The sequence below is a fragment of the Bos taurus genome, chromosome 6 (assembly GCF_002263795.3).
Source record: "Bos taurus isolate L1 Dominette 01449 registration number 42190680 breed Hereford chromosome 6, ARS-UCD2.0, whole genome shotgun sequence".
Taxonomy (NCBI): domain Eukaryota; kingdom Metazoa; phylum Chordata; class Mammalia; order Artiodactyla; family Bovidae; genus Bos; species Bos taurus.
In genome coordinates, this window is record NC_037333.1 from 115,916,180 (window position 1) to 115,937,237 (window position 21,058).

Here is a 21,058-nt window from a genome sequence, read left to right on the forward strand (position 1 = left end):
AGGCAGAAGCCAAGGTCACTGGAGAAGAGGTCAAGGAATAGGTAGGCGGGGGTGGAAGAACTGGGCCAAGTCCCCGGGGATAATGAAAGTGACAAGGACAAGAGGAGCTAGGGGTAGAGAACGGGGTGGGAGAAGGACTAGCGAGCAACGAGACAGAAGGCAGGGGACGGAGAGATGGGGACAGACGGCAGAGGCAGAAGTGACAGGACAGAGGGTAGGACAGAGGTGTGGCCCTCCCACACCCCTCCTGTGTTCCCAGGGATGCGGGTACAAGCCTGTCACCCTGGCTGTGGGAGGCGGGGCTGGGTGGGGCAGGGAGTGACCACATGGCCACCAGAGGTGCTCACAGAGGGCTAGCCTTCCTGTCCCCAGCTCAGCCAGGGCCTGGCTAAGTGTAGGGCCCCCCCAACTTATCCCTGAACCACCCCTCTCCTACCCCAGAGTAACAGGAGGAGATCAGAGACCAGAGCCAGCCCCTCCTGGTCTGATCCTCCAAACCCTTGAGCCAAAGGAGGAAAACTGAGGCCTAAGGTAGAGAAGGTCAGGCCGGAGGCCACCCAGAGCCGTACCCAGACGACCACTCCCAGCTGGGGCAGCTCTGTCCAGTCCCCAGGCCCTGCTCCCCGCCCCATGCACTGCCCAGGCCGCAGGCCCGCCCCACCTACCCTCGGGCCTCCCAGGCTCGGGGGAGTCGGGCTCCAAGTACGAGTCGTCCTCGTCGTCATGCTCGTAGTCTGCGGGGCGGACGGGAGTCAGGCCCGAGGCTGCTGGGCGTCACCCTCCGATCCCACCCCCTCAGGGAGGCAGGGGCGAGGATGGGGACCCCGGACCCGGACACTCAGGCTGCCTGGGAAAGCCCAAGGGGCAGAGCAGGCAGGCCAGTCAGCTATGCCTCCCTCCTGCGCAGCTGCCAGCTGTGCAGGGGCGCGGGCTGGGCCCCGGGACGCGTCTCACCTTCGCTGTCTGTGGGGTGCGGAGACAGGCTGATGTCCACCGGCCGCTCAATGGCACCATAGAAGCTATCCGTGTCCGAGCTGGAGTCGCTGAGAGTGGGGCAGGCAGTGAGGACGGGGCAGGGGGCCGCCTGCACTCACACACGCGGACACACGACTCTCGGGACACGCAGACAGACGCAAACGCAGGCGTGGGCACGGAGACACAGAAGAGTACACGAACAACATGCGCAGAGACGTGTGGGCACAGGAAAGAGCTGGACACGCAGACACACAGAGAACAGGAGACTGCAGCGGGCGACGACTGCCTTCTCAGCCCCACTATGGTTCTTGCCACTGGCGCACTCCGACTGCCCAGCCTGGTGCCAGGCCTCAGGGCTGGGCCCAGGTCCTCGCCTGCTCCTGCCCTGGGTGCTCAGGCAGGGGCCCCCTGGAATCCTCATCTCTGAAAGGATCGGGCAGATGCTGTTCCCTCGCAGAGAGCCCCTTTGTCTGCTGAGCCAGCCTCCCCATGCAGTCAGCAAGACCCAGACGGGCTGGCCCACTGCCCTGGGGACTCACTCCCCCGTGAAGGGGGGTGGGAACCCAAAGGACTAAGCCGTTATAAAATCAGGCCTCCTGGCTGGACAGGTAAAACCACATGTCACCTCCCACACAGACGCCCCCGACAGGGCGCACGCACACACAGGCTTACACACTCGGGGGCACACCCCACACACGCGGCCCAGGTGGCACCTGGAGAAGCGCCTTCAAGGAGGAGACCCTGGGCCCAGCCCCCAGGGGTTTGTGGGCCAGCTCACAGTCCTGGCCTGGCTGAGGGACACCCCGCCCACCCCCAGGCCCCGCCCACCTGGCGTCCAGAGGCAGCTCCTTCTTCTCCTGGAAGTGGCCAATCTCCTTGCGCAGCAAGGCCATCCAGCTCTGCAGGTGAGCCAGGGCCTCAGCGGGCAGGACCCGCCCTCACCTGCCCTGCCCTCCCCGCTTGGGCTGGTCTGCATTGACCCCCAAGGCTGGCTCTTCTGGTGCTGCGGCCCTCCACGGGCCCACCCAGGGCTCCTCCTGAGACCACCACCCTGAGTGCAAGGGCCCACGTGGGGGTCGCGCCCGTGCCCGCCCCCAGCACCTTGCGCTCGTCCTCAGAGGAGGCGGAGAAGAACCACGTGCGGTGCTTCTTGCTGACGTGGATGATCTTGAAGGGGAAGACGTTGTTGGACGTCGTCTCCTCAGCCGCCCGCATCACCCTGCGGGCAGTACTACCAGTGGTCATCATCTGCTCCCCGCCCACAGGGAGCGCCTGAGCACAGACCGGCCCTGGACAGGCCTTGGCCCCCAGCACCACGTCCCGAGGGACACGGTCATTCTCCCCCCGCCCCCACGCTGTGGCCTGAAGGCCTGGGTGCTTGCAGCAGAGGGAAGCGTGTGGGCAAGGGAGGGCGGTGAGAGACAGTGCCAACCCAGGAGGGCTTCCAGGAAGCAGTGGTGCAGGGCTCCGAGTCAAGGACACTCCACCCTCGCTGGCCTCCCCCCAGCAAGACTTTACTTGGATGCCTGGGGCCCCGCCTAACCCCTGGCCTGCCTGCTGGGGTCCCTCACAGGGCTTGGGTCAGCCTCGGCCCCACCCCTGTTCCCAGGCAGCGTGCCCCAGAGCACTTCAGAAAAGTGACCGTGGCTGTTTCCGCAGCCAAGACGTGGGGTTCAGGGAATGATCACATCTGCTGGGGGCATGCGGTCAGGCTGGGCACCCGGGCAGGTGCCATCAGAGGGCCTGGACCATACCCTGGGGCAAGGTGGCACCCCCACCAGGCTCCAGGCGGTTTGTCTGGGGAAAAGAAATGTCCCTCTAGCTTCTGTCATTATGGCACAGAGACATTTAGAAAGAAGAGCACTTGGAGAATCTGAGTTTCTGGCTATTTCCTGGCTAACCTGCGCGAGCCCCTTAACCTTCTGAAGTCTCGGTTACTCTATCTGTAAAATGGGGACAGCAACGTCATCCCTGATCATCATACAGGACTGCTATGAGGACGAAATAGAATGTGCAAAATATGTATTTAAATACCTGACCTGATTATTGTTCTTCCCGTGCTATGGGTTTGTACTTTATGACACACAGTTGTGTAAAAAAGAAAGATTCATACCATAAAAAATATTTCAGGTGCAGGAAAAAAAAAATGTCCCTCTTCAGAGGACCCCAGAGCCCCACGCCCCCTGTGCTCGCTGGCAGCCACAGGACCCTGGAGCCTCCCTGCCCTCCGCCTGCAGACCTGGCGCTGCGCTGGAAGCCAGGATGCGCACAAAGGCCAGAAGCACTCCCCAAGGGTCCCCGTCCTGCCACTGACACCACAAGACCCGCGGGTTCCCCCAGGCAGGAAGAGCCAGGCCCTCCTCAGGGGACCGGAGTGCTGTGACCCCAAGGCCTACAGCCAGGAATCATACCCTGCAACGCAGGTCTCCGAGGCTGAGGGCAGGCCCGTACACGCCAACATGCCCCATCCCATCCGGGCGCCTGCTCCACGGCCCGGCGGACCATCAGTCACACAGCCCCTGGGGAGCAGGCTCATGGCCGATTAAAGCCCCAGCGCACAGCCTGGGCCAGCAGGCTGGGCTCCTGGCCAGAAGGCGGCGGCAGTGGGGGAGAGGTCGAGGCGTAGGGAGGAAGGAGGGCTTGAGGGAGACTCTGGGAGTTCCAACCCTGGTGGAGGCCCTCGCTTCCCCCCCCAGGCCCTTGGCCAAGCCTGAGGGCTGGTTTTCAGGAGAGGAGGGACTGGCAGAGGTGGGGCTGGTCCAAAGGGCTGGGGTCACAAACAGGAAGGCCTGGACCTACCTTAGTGGGAGCCAGGGGGAGCCACTGGCCGAGGCAGCCAGCAGCACAGTCAGCAGGGCACTTACCGGTTGTAGCCACTCAGCGAGAAGGCGCCCTGCGGCGAGGCGGATGTGCTGCTCTTGAAGTAGTAGATACAGCGTTTGTGGATGACCACAAAGCGCAGGGGCCCTGCGGGCAGGGCAGGGTGGGTGAGCCTCGGCCCCGGGCAGGCCCCACTCTGGGGACCATGCCCAGAGGCCCAGGATGGCTCCACGCCAGAGTCTAAACAGGCAGCAGGCTGATGGGCATGCAGGTCCCCCCCAGGCAGGGGGAGATTCAGGGGGACTGTGTGGTGCCTAGGAACAAGGACTAAAGCTGGCTCAAGGAAGGGCAGAGACAGGGCCAGCAGCCAGGGAAGCCAGAGCCACCTTGCTGGTGCTGCCCAGCTGCTGGGAGGTGGTGGAATGAGGGTGGGGGCAAAAAAGCCCAGAGATGCAGCCAACAAGAGCGCCCCCCTCCCCCGCCCAACATGGGGCCGACCCCAGGTAGTGATGGTGAGAGCCCCATCCCTGAGCACCTCCTCCTCGGCCCAGGAGCAGCTCAGCTGCAGGCCCTCGTTGGAGCCTCCGGGTCAGAGAGGAGGAGGGAGACACCAAACCAGTCAGCCTGGGGCACCTCGACCAGGCAACACAGGGTCAGGGAGTCCCTGGCAGAGGGCACGGCTCGAGCAACCCATGGGACCTCGCAGCTGGTCAGAGGGATGGACAAGGTCCTGACGCTCTTGGGCCTGCAGTGTCTCAAAGCCCAGCACCTCCCAGGCCTGGGGCCTAGGGACCAGAGCCCCAGTCTCATGAAGCTCTCCAGAGACCCAGCACACAGATGGGTGTTGGCTTGGCACATGGGTTCACTACGGACAGAGTGACTGTCTGGCTCACTGAACACCGAACTGGTACGGTGAGGGTACCATCCAGGAGCCAGACCTACCAGACCAACAAGGGCCCACAGCTCCTGGCCACGGGGAGTCAGCACTGTGTGTCCGATGCCCTCCAGCCTCCCCCAGCTGCACCACCCCAGATCCTCCCACAGCCCTGGGGGCTAGAAAGGCCAAGTTCAGGGCCCGAGGGTGCATGAGCAGAGACAGAAGGGAAACTCCAGAGGGCCCATGGCAGGAAGGAAGCAGAGGCTCAGGAAGGCAGGTTACCTGCCATAGAGGCCCAGGGAGGCTCAGCCCTATCCCCGGGGCCTCCTTTCATGCCCCTCACCCCCACCTAGGAGACTCACATTTGAGTAGCTGCAGCTGGGTCCCGCCCTTCTTGTGCAGGTAGCCGGCCTTGGCCACACCCCCAGGCATGGTGAGCAAGTTCTGCGCACCGATGGCCTTCATAGGAACAGGCCAGTGTGTCTCTTCGGCCGCCATGAAGCTACAACACAAAAGGAAGGGGACATGTCTTAGCCGGGGATGGGAACACGCTATTGCCCACCATGGCCACGACAACCATGTGTTGGCTTGGCTGGGAGACACCCCGTCAGCCTGGGGCATCACTCAGGCAGGGACCACGCAGTGCAGTCACCAGGGACAGGCTGCCTGCCTGGGGTTAACACATGACCCTCCACTCCAGGACCCCACTCCACAGCCTCCTCCTCCTGTTCCAGCCGCTCTCCCAGAAACCTGGCAGGCTCTTCCAGTCTCACACTTCCAGCCTGAGCCTGGAATGACTGCTACCCCTCCTCCATGAAGAACTCCTACTCATCCCTCAAATCGCAGATTCAGAGCGCGCTCCTCTGTGAGGCTCCTCAATGCCCAGTTACATTCCGGCCCACCGTCTACTCCTGGTCCCTCTGAACTGCACCCCCGACCCTGTGCTGCCCCCATCCCACCTGCGCCTCATCCCTCCTGGGTCCACAGTGAAGCTGGAGGAGTCAGGGTCAGACCCAGAAGCCCAGTCTTGCTGGAACAGCTGCCCCATCCCCAGACACACACACACACACAGAAAACCACTGCTCTCGGCAAGCCAGACTGCTCCACCAAATGTTCGCTGCCTTCCGTCTGCCCGGACGCCTACTCCTCCCTGGGGCCCCGGCCTCGCCCTCTGCCTAGGTCCCGAGGGCTGCCCCCTCCAGCTTCCCCTGTACACAAAGCCAGCCCTCTGGTCTGCGTCCCCCAACAGCGGAGACTATGACAAAAGCGCGCCACCCCCGTGCCCGCCCGGCAGGCACAGGACAGAGCACCGCGGACATAGGGAGAAGAGGGCCCAGCGCTGGTGCCTGCCCAAGGAGGTGCCGGCAGACAGACGGGCCCCCGCCCCGCCCGGAGCCCCCAGACCCGCGGGGGGCCGGCCCCCGCCCACCAGCCCGCCTTTGTTCTCGCCGGAAGCGCCGGCTCGGTCCCGCTCTGTACTCACGATGTCCACGCGGCGGGCCCGGCTGGGATCGGGGGGGCAGCTCGCACCCGCTTCCCCTGTGCGCACCGACACGGCCCCGGGCCGCGCGCCCCGGCCGCCGCTTCGGCCCCAGAGCCAGCCTCCCGGCGGCTCCAGGCCCGCGGCCACGGCCCGGCGCCCGCCATGCCGCCGCGCCCCCGGCCCGGCGCCCAACCGGGCCGCCCCGCCCGGCCCCGCCCTCGCCCCGCCCGGCCCCGCCCTCGCCCCGCCACAGTCCGGGTCGCTCCGCCCCCTGGCTCCTCCCCGCGCCCCGCCCCCAGCCCGGCCGCCCCGTCCGGCCCCGCCCCTCGCTCCGCCCCAGCCCGGGCCGCCCCGCCCCCGGCTCCTCCCTTCGCACGGCCCGGGGCAGGTGAGGCACCGCCCCGCCCGGCCCTCCGTTTCTCCCCCGGCCGCCCCGAAAGAGGAGGTGCACGGGCGCAAGGAGGACCCCCGAGGGGGCCGCCCGAAGTCAGGAAGCCTCAGAGGCGAACGGGCAGCCGGCTTCACGGCCCCGCGGCTAGAAGGCCCCCGCCCCACCCGGCTCCGCACGGCGGAGTCCTTGGGAAATTGCCTTCTCCCCGGACCTCACCTTGAGGGGTTCTGGTCAGTCGGGGCGAGGGCCGCCCTGCCCCTCGGTTCAGGCGGGGCTGGTGGGCGACAGTGCCCCCTCCGGGGAAGGCTGCGGCGCCGGTCTGACCCGGGATTCCCCGCAGGAGTCAGGGGTCTGGTCCTGGGCAACTCCCACTTCCTCGGAACCCTCCACTCTCCCAGGAGACCCCCAGGCTGGCGGAGGCCTTTGGTGGCCTCCCCACCATCCTGCCTCCTCTACTGCTGATTAACATGGGCCACGGGCAGCAAGGGCAGGTCTAGCTTCAGCCCTGCTCCCACCTGGCTGCCTGCCCCTGGTTTCCGGCTCCCCTCAGGCCAGCGCAGCCAGCCCTGGCCTCTCCCAGCAACCTCCCTTCGCTCCGTGCCCATTCACAGTGCCCTTGCCAACCCCTCCCAACAGCATTCCCAGCCCCCCAGGTTGCCTCCACCCCACCCCCCCTGCCTGTGCCACCACCACCTCTGGGTGCCACCACTTCCTCTCCTCACTTCCCTTTGGGCCTCCAGTCTCTTTCCTCCATCACCCTCCCCTTGGCACATTCTCTAACACACACCCAATGTCCATGGCTGCTCTGCTCACATCCCACCAGCCCTTCCAGATCCGGCCCCTGTGGACCTCTCTCACGGGCTCTCCTCCTGCCCTCCACCCACCATGTGCCTGCACCAGCCAAGCCCAGGGCTGGCGTTACTCAAATCCACCACGCTCCCACCTTCAGGCCTCTGTCCACTGTGTTTCCACTGCTTCCTCTTACAACTGAGCTAACTTAACCCTCAAGAGTTGGTCCAAACGAACACTAGTCCTTCATACACTCTGCCAAAATCCAGAGGAAGGCATTCGTTCTAAAAGGCCAGCATTACCTTGATTCCAAAACCAAGTTTTCTCACAAGAAAACTACAGACCAGTACCCCTTATGAGTGTAGACATAAAGTTCCTCACCAAAACACTAGCAAGCCGAATCCAGCACCACACACAATGAATTCTAGACCACACCTAGTGGGATTTAACCTAGGAATGCAAGCTTGATTTAACAGTCAAAATTCAAAGAATGTAGAAAACTCCTTGGTGGTCCAGTTCTTAAGACAGCACTTTCACTGCCAGGGCCTGGGTTCAACCCCTGGTGGGGGAATTATGTTGAGGCCAAAAAAACCCTCAAAAAGCAAAATTCAAGCATGTAATACATTATATCACCCTGCTTATTGAACTTCTATGCAGAGTACATCATGTAAAATGCCAGGCTGGGTGAAGCACAAGCTGGAATCAAGATTGCTGGGAGAAATATCAATAACCTCAGATATGCAGATCACACCACCCTTAGGGCGGAAAGCAAAGAGCCTCTTGAGGAAGGTGAAACAGGAGAGTGAAAAAGCTGGCTTAAAACTCTACACTCAAAAACGAAGATCATGGCATCCGGTCCCATCACTTCATGGCAAATAGATGGGCAAACAATGGAAACAGTGAGAGATTTTATTTTCTTGGGCTCCAAAATCACTGCAGATGGTGACTGCAGCCATGAAATTAAAAGACACTTGCTCCTTGGAAGAAAACCTACAACAAAACTAGACAGCATATTAAAAAGCAGAGACATTATTTTACCGACAAGGTCCTTCTAGTCAAAGCTATGGTTTTTTCAGTAGTCATATCTAGATGTGAGAGCTGGGCCATTAAGAAGGCTGAGTGCCAAAAAATTGATGCTTTTAAATTGTGGTGTTGGAGGAGACTCTTGAGAGTTCCTTGGACTGCAAGGAGAGCAAACCAATCCATCCTAAAGGAAATCAGTCCTGAATATTCATTGGAAAGACTGATGCTCAAGCTGAAACTCCAATACTTTGGCCACCTGATGGGAAGAACCGACTCATTGGAAAAGACCCTGATGGTGGGAAAGATTGAAGGTGGGAGAAGGGGACGACAGAGTATGAGGTGATTGGATGGTATCACCGACTCGATGGACATGTGTTTGAGCAAGCTCTGGGAGATGGTGAAGGACAGGGAAGCCTGGCATGTCCATGAGGTCACAAAGAGTTGGACACGACTGAGCGACTGAGCAACAACAATACAATATATCAGTCTGCTGCTGCTGCTGCTGCTAAGTCACTTCAGTCGTGTCCGACTCTGTGCAACTCCATAGACGGCAGCCCACCAGGCTCCCCCGTCCCTGGGAGTCTCCAGGCAAGAACACTGGAGTGGGTTGCCATTTCCTTCTCCAATGCATGAAAGTGAAAAGTGAAAGTGAAGTCGCTCAGTTGTGCCCGACTCTTCGCGATCCCATGGACTGCAGCCCACCAGGCTCCTCCATCCATGGGATTTTCCAGGCAAGAGCACTGGAGTGGGGTGCCATCACCTTGTCTGATTTATCAATCTAATAAAGTACAAAAACCACACAACTGTCTCAGCGTGCTGTGCTTAGTCGCTCAGTCATGTCTGACTCTGTGACCCCGTGGACTGTAGCCTGCCAGGCTCTTCTGTCCATGGGGATTCTCCAGGCAAGAATACTGGAGTGGGTTGCCATGCCCTCCTCCAGGAGATCTTCCCAAGGCAGGGATCAAACCCAGTTCTCCTGTACTGCAGGCAGATTCTTTACCATCTGAGCCACCAGGGAGGCCCAAGAATATTGGAGTGGGTAGCCTATCCCTTCTCCAGGGGATCTTCGGACCCAGGAATTGATCGGGGTCTCCTGCATTGCAAGCGCATTCTTTACCAGCTGAGATACTAGGGAAGCCCCAACTGTCTCAATAGATGCAGAAAAAGCATTTAACAAAATCTGGCAATTCTTCATGATAAGAACACTCAATAGGGATTTCCCTGGTGGTCCAGTGGCTGATCCTCCGCACTCCCAGTGCAAGGCGTTGAGCTTCAATCCCTGGTCAGGGAGCTAGATCCCACAGGCTGCAATTGAGAGTTCACAGGCCGCAACAAAGACTAAACACGCCTTGTGCCGCACCTAAAACCCGGTGCAGACAACTTTTTTTTTTTTTTTTAAGAACATTCAACAAACTAGGAGTAGGAGGAAACTTCCTCAACCTGGTGAAGAACATCAATGAAAAACCCTGAGCTAACATCACCATCAGTGGGGAGTGACCGAAAGCTTCCTGTCCAGTGAGGAACAAGGGAAGGACATTTTTATTCACCACTGAGCCAGAGTTTCCAGGACAGTTATACAGGAAGAAGAAATAAGAGCTATGCAGATTGGAAAAGAAAAAGCAAAACCGTTCAGAGATTAGGTGGTCAGGAAAAACCCCAGGGATCCACTAAAGAATGTTTAGAAATAGCAAACCAGCTCAGCAAGGCGGCAGGACTGAGCAGGTGCACACACAAAACTCCGTCGTATTTCTCTCTGCCAGCAACAATCCAAAAATGAAACAGGAGCTAGCTCAGCTTGCCCTTCTTCAGGTGGTCCTCCCCGACCTAAGAGGGGGGAACCCGGGCACAGAAGGGGCACCGGGCTGTCCCACGGGAGGAGCAGAATGCTGCTGCCCTGGGTGGTGGGGACTGCAGGTGGCCTAGAAGCCCCCAGCCCACTCCAGCGCCTCCTCCCAAGTCTGTAAGGAGACCTGGAATCTTTGTGGGGGCGGGGCGCTGGAGGCAGAGCTGAGGACTGACGGGGCCCACCCCTCCTCCTGGCTCCACACCTGGAGGGGAAGAAGCTGGGGCGGCCCCGCAGTCCCACCCTGGTCGGCTCGGCGGCCAGGCAGGCACAGGCCTGTGAAGGGCTCGGTCTCACCTGGCCACGGCCCCCTCTGCGGACTGGAGGCGCACTCCTGGTGTCCACTGGTTGGCCCGGCCGCAGGCCTGCCTGTGCTCCACCGTCACGTCCCCTGGGAGCATCCCTGCTTCAGCGACGGACACCCATGTTCTGCCGCCCCTCTCCAGAGGGTGGACCGTGGCAGGGCCAGCTTGTCCTGACGCCCCTGCATCCTCTGGGCCCCCGGCCCTGCCCCGCCATGCCGGGACCTGCCCAGGAGCCCAGCGCCAGGCAGCTCTCTGGTCTCTGCTCCGCGCTCACCCCCACCTTCTCTGAAAGCTGAGACTGGTCTGTGGGACCGAGGCCCGAGGCTGCAGCGCAGGCAGGTGAAAACCGCTCCTCCTCGCAGAGATAGCCCCAATGGGCTCCAGGAAGTGCAGGCTCTGTGGCTCCCCCTCCCCCTGGGGTGTGAGTCCCCAGGGCATGTGGTCATCCCCTGCAGAGGCCCACACACCCAGCCACCGTCATAGACTGCGCGCCCAGGCAAAACGCGTGCGTGAGCCGCACGGTGCGGGCGAGAAGGTACTGTGCGTGCTCTTTGGCGTGTGTGCACACACGTGTGCACCGTGTGAACCTGTGCACGAGAGCAGAGCTCCCTCGGCTCCCCTTCCCGACACCTGCAGACCTGCGGCCCTGGCTGTGGCGAGGGAGCCGGCGCCTCGTGCGACCACAGCGCTAGGGGTTCCTGTCGGTGGTCACCAGCTGCCCTTCTGCGAGCACTGCAGGAAGGGGAGGCCTGGGCTCCCAGGGTCCCAGAGGGGAAGAGACCAGGTCCCCAGGGCGGTCATTCGCACATTCACAACCACGCACACACTCACTCATCACAAGCTCACGTGCGTGCTTATACATGCATGCCTGAAGATGCACACTCACACACACCTACCTGCACACGCTCATACATGCCACATCCACACATGCCCTCAAATGCACACACGGACTCGCTCAGCTGCTCACACTCACACATAGGCACACACTCATCCACACGTGTGCATGCTCACGTTCATTCTTACATGCGTGTTCACCCTCACACACACCAGTTTGCACTCAAACATACTCACAGACACGCACCGACTCCCACGTGGTGTGCTCACACACACAGCCTCCAGGGGCTGAGAGGACCCTCTGTGGGGGACCCCGTGCCCTGGGCAAGGCAGCCTGGGTGCAGATGAGAGCCATCAGCACCGCCCCACAGCCCTGCACCCGTCCAGCGCCGGGCCTGACCACTCCTTATTAAACTGCACAGCGCTGCTCTACCCCCAGGTCACGGGCTCGCACGGGGCACCCCGGGCACACACTGTGTGCCAGGCTCCGTGCTTCTCAGGGATCGCCCACATCACCACCCCACCCCAGCACCCCGACGTGTGAACCGGCATCATGCCCACTGGTGAAGACAGCGAGGGTCAGAGATGCTGAGTAGCTCCCAAGCAACATGGCCCTGCCACCCCTACCCGGGCACACAGCAGGCGCTAGGTGGCGCCTGAGGGGCAGGACCCAGCCCCTCTGGGTTCAGTCTCCCCTTTCAATTGCTCCTCCCCCTTCCTCTTCCCTGAATCTTTCTCTGTAAAAGAATGGAAACCAAAAAAAAAAACCATCTCCCACGAAGGCCAGTGAGCAGCCGTGCCAGGGGAAGGGAGGGTACACGACCCGGGGTGGGGTCCCTGAGACCCCGAGGCTCTTGAGCACCCTGCCAGGTGCCCCTGCATGGGGCATAGCGCTCCAGGACGTGGGGGGGGCGTGGGGGGGGTAGGGTTGGGGGGGCAAGCAGCCAACGGGGCTCACACGGCTCTGCATTACCCCAGTGCAGGCACACTCACACACACTCACAGCATGTGCACCCAGGACCCAGTGACCACACCCCCTGGGCAGGGCAGGATGTCCAGTGGAAGGCCCACGCCAACCCAGGGCCTTCTGCAGGCTGCCAGCCGAGCGGCGCAGGCCCTGGGCTCCCACCGGCTGCCCCGTCCACCCCTGGCCTTGCCTGTCCTCCTGGGGCTCGCGGCCAGGGTCCTGTGAGTCCTGCCGCCGCCGCCCCAAGGAGGGTGGGTGCAGGCTCGCACGCGGGCCCCCCAGAGCAGCTCTACAGGTGCTGGGCTGGCTCGAGCTCCCAAGTCCCCTGGCCCGGGGCCGCCTCACTGACCTGGTGGCGCTGACCCAGCACATGGCTCTCTTCCTGCCTGCCGACGGCCTGGGGGCAGGTGTCCTGGGGTCCAGGAAGGCCATGCGGCTCAGGGGCCATGGGGCGGGTTTTCGGCCAGCATCCCCAGGCAGGTGAAGTGCCTGCTTGCTCCTGCTGACAGCCGCCCGCCGCCTGTGTCTGGGACCTGTAGCCGCCGGGGCTCCTCCCCGCCTAGGACTTCCTGTTGCCGGGTCCCTGGGCAGCCCCGGGTAGCCAGCACTTCCTGTGAGGCCCAGTGCTGACTGGCCTGCTGACTTTCAGCCGTGCCCACTGTGGCCAGAGACTACACTCGCCAGGCCCCAGGATGAGGCCGGCTGTGACCACCCCCCTGCCTCAGGGAGGAAGCCCCTTGCCAGGGTCCCGCCCCCGCCCGACAGCCACCTCTGCAGATTGGGCTTCTTCCCAGCTAATCACGGGAGCCCCAGATTCCAGGGCGTCAAGCCCAGCTTCCCTGGCCCCAAAGACAGCCGAACACGAGGTTACGACCTCCCCGGGGCGCCCCACGGGCCAGAATACAGAATCTGCCATGCGGCTCTGCTTCTGGAGGCCACTGTGACACAGGGGCCCGCGCCTCTCGTACCAGGAGACCTTCACGTGTCGAGGTGGCTGCCTCTCTGTCCTTTGACCCCAAGGGACGAAGGACGGATGGGATGCCAGCCTTCCCTCCTGTCCCCCAGGCCTCTCTGCCCCTCCCGCGCCCACACCAGGCACAGCCTCTGTGACACAGCTGGGCTCACACACCCCCACGGGGCGCACTCGCGGCTCCCCAGCAAACACCTGGCTTGCTAGAAAGCACTTCCACCCCGAGTGGCCAAGCGCGCTCCATCACTGCCTGGTCCCCGCCCAGGTCCCACTCACAATGCAGCCCACCCACCCCTCCCAGGCCTGCTCTGCCCGTCCAAGCTGGGCTCCCTCCTCCACCCAGCAAGCTGGGAGCGGGGAGTCCAGCCCAAGTTGCTGGGCACTGAGCCCTGTGCCCACTGCCTCCCCTCCCCTGAGCTCCAGTCTCAAGGTCCGCCCCCCGCCCCAACTCCTAGCACCAGCTGGGGGACGAAGCACTTTGGGGCCATGCGGCTGCAGGGTCTGAGGGTGCCAGCAGTTCCTCAGACGCTGCACAGGCTTGTTCTGTCCTGCCCAGCAGCTGTCCCAGGGCGAGCACCCACAGCCGACCTGCCGGCACCTGGTCACGCACACATCTGGGTGTCCGGCTCGGGCCTCAGACACACACCCCGCCCCGCCCCGCCGTCTCCTGGATGGGGAACTTGGTTTTGTGCATCCTCACTCTCCTCAGGGGGCACCCTGGCCTCCCCCACCAGCGTCAGCCTCCGTGCCCGCCGGGGGCCGTGGGTAGACGGCACCTACGGCAGACAGCTGACTACAGCCCACAGGCAGGGGGTGGCAGGGAGGTTAAGGGGGGCCTCCTCCTGTCCACCCTCGCAGCATGCCCAGAGTGGGGAGGGGGCCCCAGCCAGCCTCTGTCCTGTGCAGGCAGAGGTGGGAGCAGACAGAGGACCACCCCTGCGGGAGCCGCGGAGTCTCCATGGAGGTCAGACCACGCTGGTCCCTTTCCCACCCAATTCCCTCGCGGAGGCTGAGGCCAGGATTCCCGAGGCCCCCACTCCAGGCCTCCCAGTTTCTACCAGTTTCTCCCAGTGACGTCCCATCTCCCCAGGCAGCAATTCATCCTTGCAGCAAATAACGCTGCTTTCATTTGGTGGCTCAGCTGGTGAAGAATCCGCGTGCAATGTGGGAGACCTGAGTTCGACCCCTGGGTTGGGAAGATCCCCTGGAGAAGGGAACGGCTACCAACTCCAGTATCCTGGCCTGGAGAATTCCGTGGACTGTATGGTCCACGGGGTCGCAAAGAGTCAGACACAACTAAGTGACTTTCCCTTCATTTCACTTCATGTTCCTGAAACAGGGCGTTCATGGCCCCTCCTCCTATAGTGGGAACCGCCCCCTCTGCCCCACTAGACTGGGAATAACCATCGTCCAAGCAGTAAGATGGGTGGGGCTGGGGTCCCAACTCTGGGAAGCTCTGGTTTCCACCCCACCTTCCCCAAGTTGCAGCTCTTCCCCTAGCCTCCCAGGGCGGCTGCCTCTAAATTCCAGGCTTGGGGACCACCCACTGAGCCAGACACTTACCAGGGTGGGTGGGACTAGCCAGCTGCTGGGCAGGGGCCCGGCGTCAGCCTGCGAGAGAGCCTTCTGGGCTCCAGGGTCCTCGGCCTGCTCTGGAGCAAGGCACAGGCCGGCACAGCACCGCCCCTGCCGCAGGCCTTGAAGCCTGTCCCGCCCTGGTGGTCAAAGCCCACTCACCCGTGCTGACCACGGGGATGCGGGGCTTCACAGAGCAGGGCGCTGGCTGAGCCGACGGCCAGGGAACAGAGGTGTGGGGACTGGAACCACAGCCCTGGCAACCCCAGTCTCCCAGGGCCCCTGTGCCCAGCCCGGTGCCCACCTGCCGCCTGTGTGCCAAGGAGAGCCTGCAGGCTCAGGGAGGGCCCTGTGCCCAGGGTAGGGTGACTGGCACCTCCACTGGTGAAAACCTCAAGCTCTCAAAATAAGACACTTTGCATCAGTCCCTGCGAAGGGCTCGGGGCCACCCACAGCCAGCCTAGGGCCCACCTACTTGGTCCCCACCCTCCAGGACCACGGCCCCCGAGTCCTTCCCCTCCTCTCTGAGCCCATTCTTCTCTCCGCCTGGCACTGTAACCTGCCTTCTGGTGCGGGGATGCAAGGAGTCCCGGAAACTCGGGCCAGGGTGCCATCCAGCTGGGCAGAGGGAGTGGGTGGCGTAGGGGCAGGGTCCTGCCCAGGGTCACCCCATGTCATGGGCTGAATGGGGGCCTCCAGAGATATATGTCCAAGTCCTAGTCCCTGGGAACTGTGATTGACCTTAATTGGGGAAGGATCTTCGCATACGTGACTGAGAATCTCACCCTGGTTTAGCCAGATGGGCCGTAAATGAAACAGCAAGCATCCTTGTAACAGACAAAAGAGGAAGAACTCGAGGAAGAAGTCAGGTTTGTGTCATCAGAGGCAAAGAGTGAAAAGAGAGGGAATTGGAGGAAGGCGGCCAAAAGGTACAAACTTCCGGTCATAAGATTAATAAATCCTAGGGAAGCGATGGACGACATGGTGACCCGCAGGCACTGCTGTGTGATACACAGGAAAGCTGGAAAGAGAATACATCCTGCGAGTTCTCATCACAAGAACACAATTTTTTCTTCTTTTGCTTTTCATTGTATCGGTATAAGAAGACAGATGCTGGCTGGATCTATTGTGGCAATCCTCTCACAATATACGCAAGTCAACCATCATGCTGTGCCTCCGATCCAAAAATAAAGGGAGAGAGAGAGAAGACAGAGGAGAAGGGGCAGGCAGAGGCAGAGTGTCCATAAACCAAGGAAGCCCAGGCCCGTAGGCAGCCCCCAGGGAAGCTGGAGGACAGAGAAGGAAGGGAGGATTCGCCCCTCGAGGGAGCAGGGTGCGGCTGACACCGCACCCTGACTTTGGAGTCTGGCCTCCAGGACCCTGAGAACACATTTCTGTGTTTCTCAGGCCCCAGCCTGCAGCGCTTGTTAGGGCGGCCATGAGAAATTATTTCACACGGGGACAAGCCCGTATCCTTCCCTGGATGAAGTAAGTAACAGTCAGTTAGAAGCCCGGGGCATGCCCTGCAGGGTGAGGCTGGCTCTGTGAGGGCCCCCTGGGCATGAGGCCGGACAGGGTACATCTGAGCGGCCTCCCTGGACGTCCACGGCCTCCTGTGGGCCTGGCTCACCACCTCCCACGCCCGCCGTGCACCGGCTCAGAGGCCAGGCCTGGCCCACACTCCCCAGACCTGTGGGGCCCACCTCCCGGCCCGCCCCTCCTTGGCTCTGTCCAGCCATCTCCCCCGCGGAGCAGAGGTCAGGCTGGCCCCTGGCTGAGTGTGCGGGGTCTGGCCCCTGCTCGCTGCCCTGGGCCCTCAGCTGTGGGCCTGTCACGAGGACCATCACGCTCCGTTCTCAGACTGCGATCTGCTCTGCTGAAAACTATTTCCTCTCCCAAAGGCCCCCGCACCTTTGTGAGAAGGACGTTCTAGAACGTCAGCCCCTTCTCTGCAGTCTCCAAGTCAGTGGCCCAGCCTTGCGTATCAGGGTGTCACATATGTAGCCCCAGCGTTCCCCACAGGCCTGGGTCCCCCTCCATGCCCCACCAAAGGGACCGAGAGACCGAAGGACGCGTGGTCAGGTGGGCTCACTGTTGCGTCTACGCATGCGGCCACACCCCCACGTGGTTATACCAGTGCACTCCTGGGCTGTCCCCCAGAGCCAGAGTGAGGGACTAAGCTGACCCCCAGTGAGAACTGAGGCCCAGTGGCTGCCGCAAAGCCCCATGGCCCCAGGACCTCTGCCTGGTGAGTGAGCCGTTGGCCAGCACTGGGTGAGCCCTGGGGTCTGCTCACTGCAAAACAGAGACCAGGCCAGCACCCCCCAGAAGGCCATACGTGCCTGGGTCTAGGAGGCCCCCCGGGGCTTGTTAGGGCTGCCCAGGGTGGGGTCGCAAGGCAGTCCAGCTGCTGCTGTGGGCGGGGACAGAGGGAATTGGGGAAGTGCAGAAAGGCTGGCACGCACAGCTGCCCACACGGAGCCGGGGCTTCCGAGGGCGGTGGCCAAACGGGGGCAGGAGTGTGGTTTCGGGACCCTCGCCTCGAGCTCTGTCCCCACAGACAACTCAAGGGAGCCCACGTGCCCCTGTGTGCCCCCCACCCCACAGCCAGCCGGGGCTGCCTCTCCAGGCCTGGCCTCTGCCTCTAGCAAATATTCCCAGAACAGACAGCGTCTCCCAAGGGCCAGGGTCAAGGGTTGGGTGAGCCTATGGGGGCAGAGCTGGGGGCCCCCAAAGAGAGCCGGGACCCCTCAGAAAAGAGCAAGGGCCGCCCACAGGCCCTGCATCGGGTGCAGGGCACCCTCATCGGAGCCCTGGAGAGGGCAGGGCTCCCCAGGAAGAAGCACGTGGACGGGTGGGGGACGGCTGGGCAGGGGTGCCAGGCCCAGGGCCCCCGACTTCTGGACCAAGTCCGCACAATAGGCTGTCGTGGGGGGCCGGGGGCTGGGGGAAGCGCGGCTTGGCATCGTCACTCTCTCGTCTCAAACCACACGCCAGCAGAGGCGTTCCAGGATTCACACTTCAGTTCATCATGACACTGACAAGTTTCCACTTTTTAATTGCTTGATAAAAAAAACTCTCCAAAGTGCTGACGTGTGGCCGGGTCCACCCCCACGTTCCTGGCCCATCGCCCACAGATGTTCACTGCTGTGCACACAGCCGGCGCGGGCACCCCAGCCCCCACCCCCACCCCCGCCAGGGCAGGGCCACTCCACCACGGGACCCTGGGAGGCAGGACAGCGCTGGTGACGCACACGCTTCCCTGGGGACAGGCCAGGCTCCACCCTAACCTCGAGGCCCGCCCTCGGCCTGCTTCCTTGTGAGAACAGCAGGCTGTCGGCGCCTGCGAGAGGCTGTCCCGAGGATCACCGGGCATGGCTGGGGGACGGGGGGCTCCAGGGGTTCTGCCGGCCACCCCGTTGTCACGGGCACCTCGGGAAAGGAAACCGTCCTCCCGAACCGCCCTGCTCAGAGCCAGACCACGCCCTCCCAGGCTGCCCCTGAGGGTCTGCACCCCCCAGCACTCCCTGCCCACTGCCGCTGGCCCCATTCTGAGCCACGGCCCCGGTGTGGAAACAACACCTTTGTCCAGCGCAGGGCTCGCCCTAGAGCAACGTCTCCCGTCTCCCCAGGCTCCACGCCTTCCTCCGCAGCCCCGAGTCCAGACCCACTGCCCACACACACAGCCCCTACCCACCTACACACGCTCTGCCCACGAGCAGGGCTCCTAGGAGAGGCTCCGTGCCCCCACCAGCTGCGCTGACCGCAGCGTTGCCAGTCTGTCTGTTGACTGTCTGCCTCGCCCTCGACAAAGCTCGGGGTTGAGGGCGGGGAATGTAGACGGCAGTCATTCCGTGCGTCCGTCCCCTGCAGCGTCCCCAGCACAAAAGGGACACCAGGCACTTCTCGCAGCATGAAGAGATCTCACCCACTGGCCAGACACTCCCAACTCCACGTGGGGTCCAACCACGGAGCTCATTTACTGAATTAAACCATTCGCCTCGCCCCAAACATCCCCATTTCTTCATCCCTGGGTGGGGGGCGGGGGTGGATTGTCTGGCTGCAAGGATGGACGCCTAGTGCAGGGGGTCTGCTGCCCACTGAGCAAGGCCCGGACACCCCCAGAGTGACCTCGGCCATGCTCTTGACCGCTCCCAGCCTCACTGGTCCACAAAGCAAGGCCAGCAGTCCTCACGGGCAGAGCAGGTGTGGGGCCTAGACAAGGTACCGTCCCCTCCCCCCACCTGGCCGCAAGTACCCGGTGGGCCGAGCCCCAGGCAGACCAGGCTGCCCAACACTGCTGCTGACTCTCCAGGTTTGGGGCTGGAACCTTCCGAGCCCCTCTGTCGGGTCACCCAGAAGGGGACAGACCTTCTGCTCTGAGATCAGAGTGAGGCCGACCCCTATTGAATGAGGAACCCATGGACTTCCCCAAGCCCAGTCTACCCCAACGTCTTCCCAGAAACCACGTGCACGCTCCTTGGGTCACTCCTTGGCGCACCAGACAGAGCTCGGTCCTGCCCTCGGCGGAGGGCCTGGTCCCGGTCACCAGCCCCCGGCCTCGAGAGCACAGGCGACCACCAGCCAGACCCTCCTGGGGACACATGCGTAGGTCACAGGCTCCTCCTTTAGGGACACATCCCGACTCGCTGGAGCCAAGGCTGGGGGGCAGGTCTCAAAGGCTGGGGGCGCTTTCTTGCCTACAGTCAACCTCTTGTGACAGAGGGCCAAGCCAGTGGGTCACGGCAGGGAGCGGCCTCCGGGAACGTCCCCCCAGCGCCAAGGTGTCAGCCCCCAGGGCCCACTCATTCCCCGCCGCCTGTCTCCGGCTCCCGATGAGGAAGCTGAGGCTGAGTGGGCTGCAGCAGCGGCTGCTGCGCCAGCACCGCCCTCGCGGGCCACCTCACCCACCCCACACTTCCTGCCAAGCCTGGCTCCAAGGGATGTGAGGAGGGCAAGGGGCCCTGGACCTGCTCTCCAGACAGACAGACGGACAGAGCTCCCACAGCCCGGAGCGCAGCTGGAGGAGGCCCTCAGGCTCCGGGCCGAAGGCTGGGGCACACAGCGCGGGGGTGCAGGTGCGTGCCAGCCTGCCCTCCTGATTTCAGGGTCTGCTTCTGTTTTGCGCGCCCCTCCAGAGCCCAGGGGAGCCGGTCAGGAGACTGTCTCAGAGCACAAGCCCCACCCTGAGGCCCGCTTGCCACTGCCACTGCTAATGAGGCAGGAGGAGACAGTCAGGGCATTGCCACCTGCGAGCAAACACCACACCCTTCACCCGGGGTCCACGCTGGCCTTGCCCTCCGTCTGGGATGCCCAACTGCTGGGGAGGTAGCCATCGCTGACTCACATCCCTGTGACAACACTTCCACCCAGACACAGTGACACATCAGCCAGCATCCACATGCTGCAGTCAAGCAAGGTCACTCGGCAAGTGTCCCAGATAGGAGAGAGCTTGTGCAAAGGGCCTGGGGCTGGGGCGAGAGGAGGCCAGTCCGGTCCAGAACATGCATGAGGGCCACGTGCCCAGCTGAGCGTGGAGAGGGTCTCAGACCTGCCCCAGAGTGAGCACCCAGGCCAGGGCACCACCTCCAGCTTTGCTTCTCTGTGCCGACAACCTGGTGCAAGTCACTTCACTCCTCCCCAAACGGGCTTCCTGATAAGAGCACCTTGACGACCAAAGGTACCGAAGAACGCTCAGATACCGCACACTGCGCTCCTCCCACACGCCAGCAGAGTCACGCTCAACATTCCCCCACACGCCAGCAAAGTCACGCTCAACATTCTCCCACACGCCAGCAAAGTCACGCTCAACATTCTCCCACACGCGAGCAAAGTCACGCTCAACATTCCCCCACACGCCAGCAAAGTCACGCTCAACATTCTCCCACACGCCAGCAAAGTCACGCTCAACATTCTCCAGGCCAGCCTTCAGCAATACACGAACCATGAGCTTCCAGATGTTCAAGCTGCTTTTAGAAAAGGCAGAGGAACCAGAGATCAAATTGCCAACATCCGCTGGATCATCAAAAAAGCAAGAGAGTTCCAGAAAAACATCTATTTCTGCTTTATTGACCGTGCCAAAGCCTCTGACTGTGTGGATCACAATAAACTGTGGAGAATTCTCGAAGAGATGGGAATACCAGACCACCTGACCTGCCTCTTGAGAAACCTGTATGCAGGTCAGGAAGCAACAGTTAGAACTGGAC

The 21,058-nt window shown here is 62.3% G+C and overlaps 1 protein-coding gene across 8 annotated transcripts in view; it reads right to left on the minus strand.

Moving 5' to 3' along the window:
• SH3BP2 (SH3 domain binding protein 2) overlaps positions 1–21,058 on the minus strand; it is a 41,347-nt gene that overhangs the window by 9,625 nt on the left and 10,664 nt on the right. For 3 of the 8 annotated variants that reach the window (XM_024993432.2, XM_024993431.2, XM_024993435.2), the window contains exons 2-7: positions 5,035–5,174; positions 3,840–3,942; positions 2,077–2,194; positions 1,804–1,874; positions 955–1,043; positions 666–734 (exon numbers count right to left, since the gene is read on the minus strand). In XM_024993432.2, coding sequence (XP_024849200.1) covers positions 666–734; positions 955–1,043; positions 1,804–1,874; positions 2,077–2,194; positions 3,840–3,942; positions 5,035–5,170 — 586 coding nt within the window. In that variant the 5' untranslated portion in view covers positions 5,171–5,174. Of the gene's footprint in view, positions 1–665; positions 735–954; positions 1,044–1,803; positions 1,875–2,076; positions 2,195–3,839; positions 3,943–5,034; positions 5,175–6,155; positions 6,335–12,656; positions 12,845–18,549; positions 18,850–21,058 lie in introns of those variants that run through there. The other 5 variants (XM_015471726.3, XM_024993428.2, XM_024993430.2 and 2 more) reach the window with 5 other exon arrangements.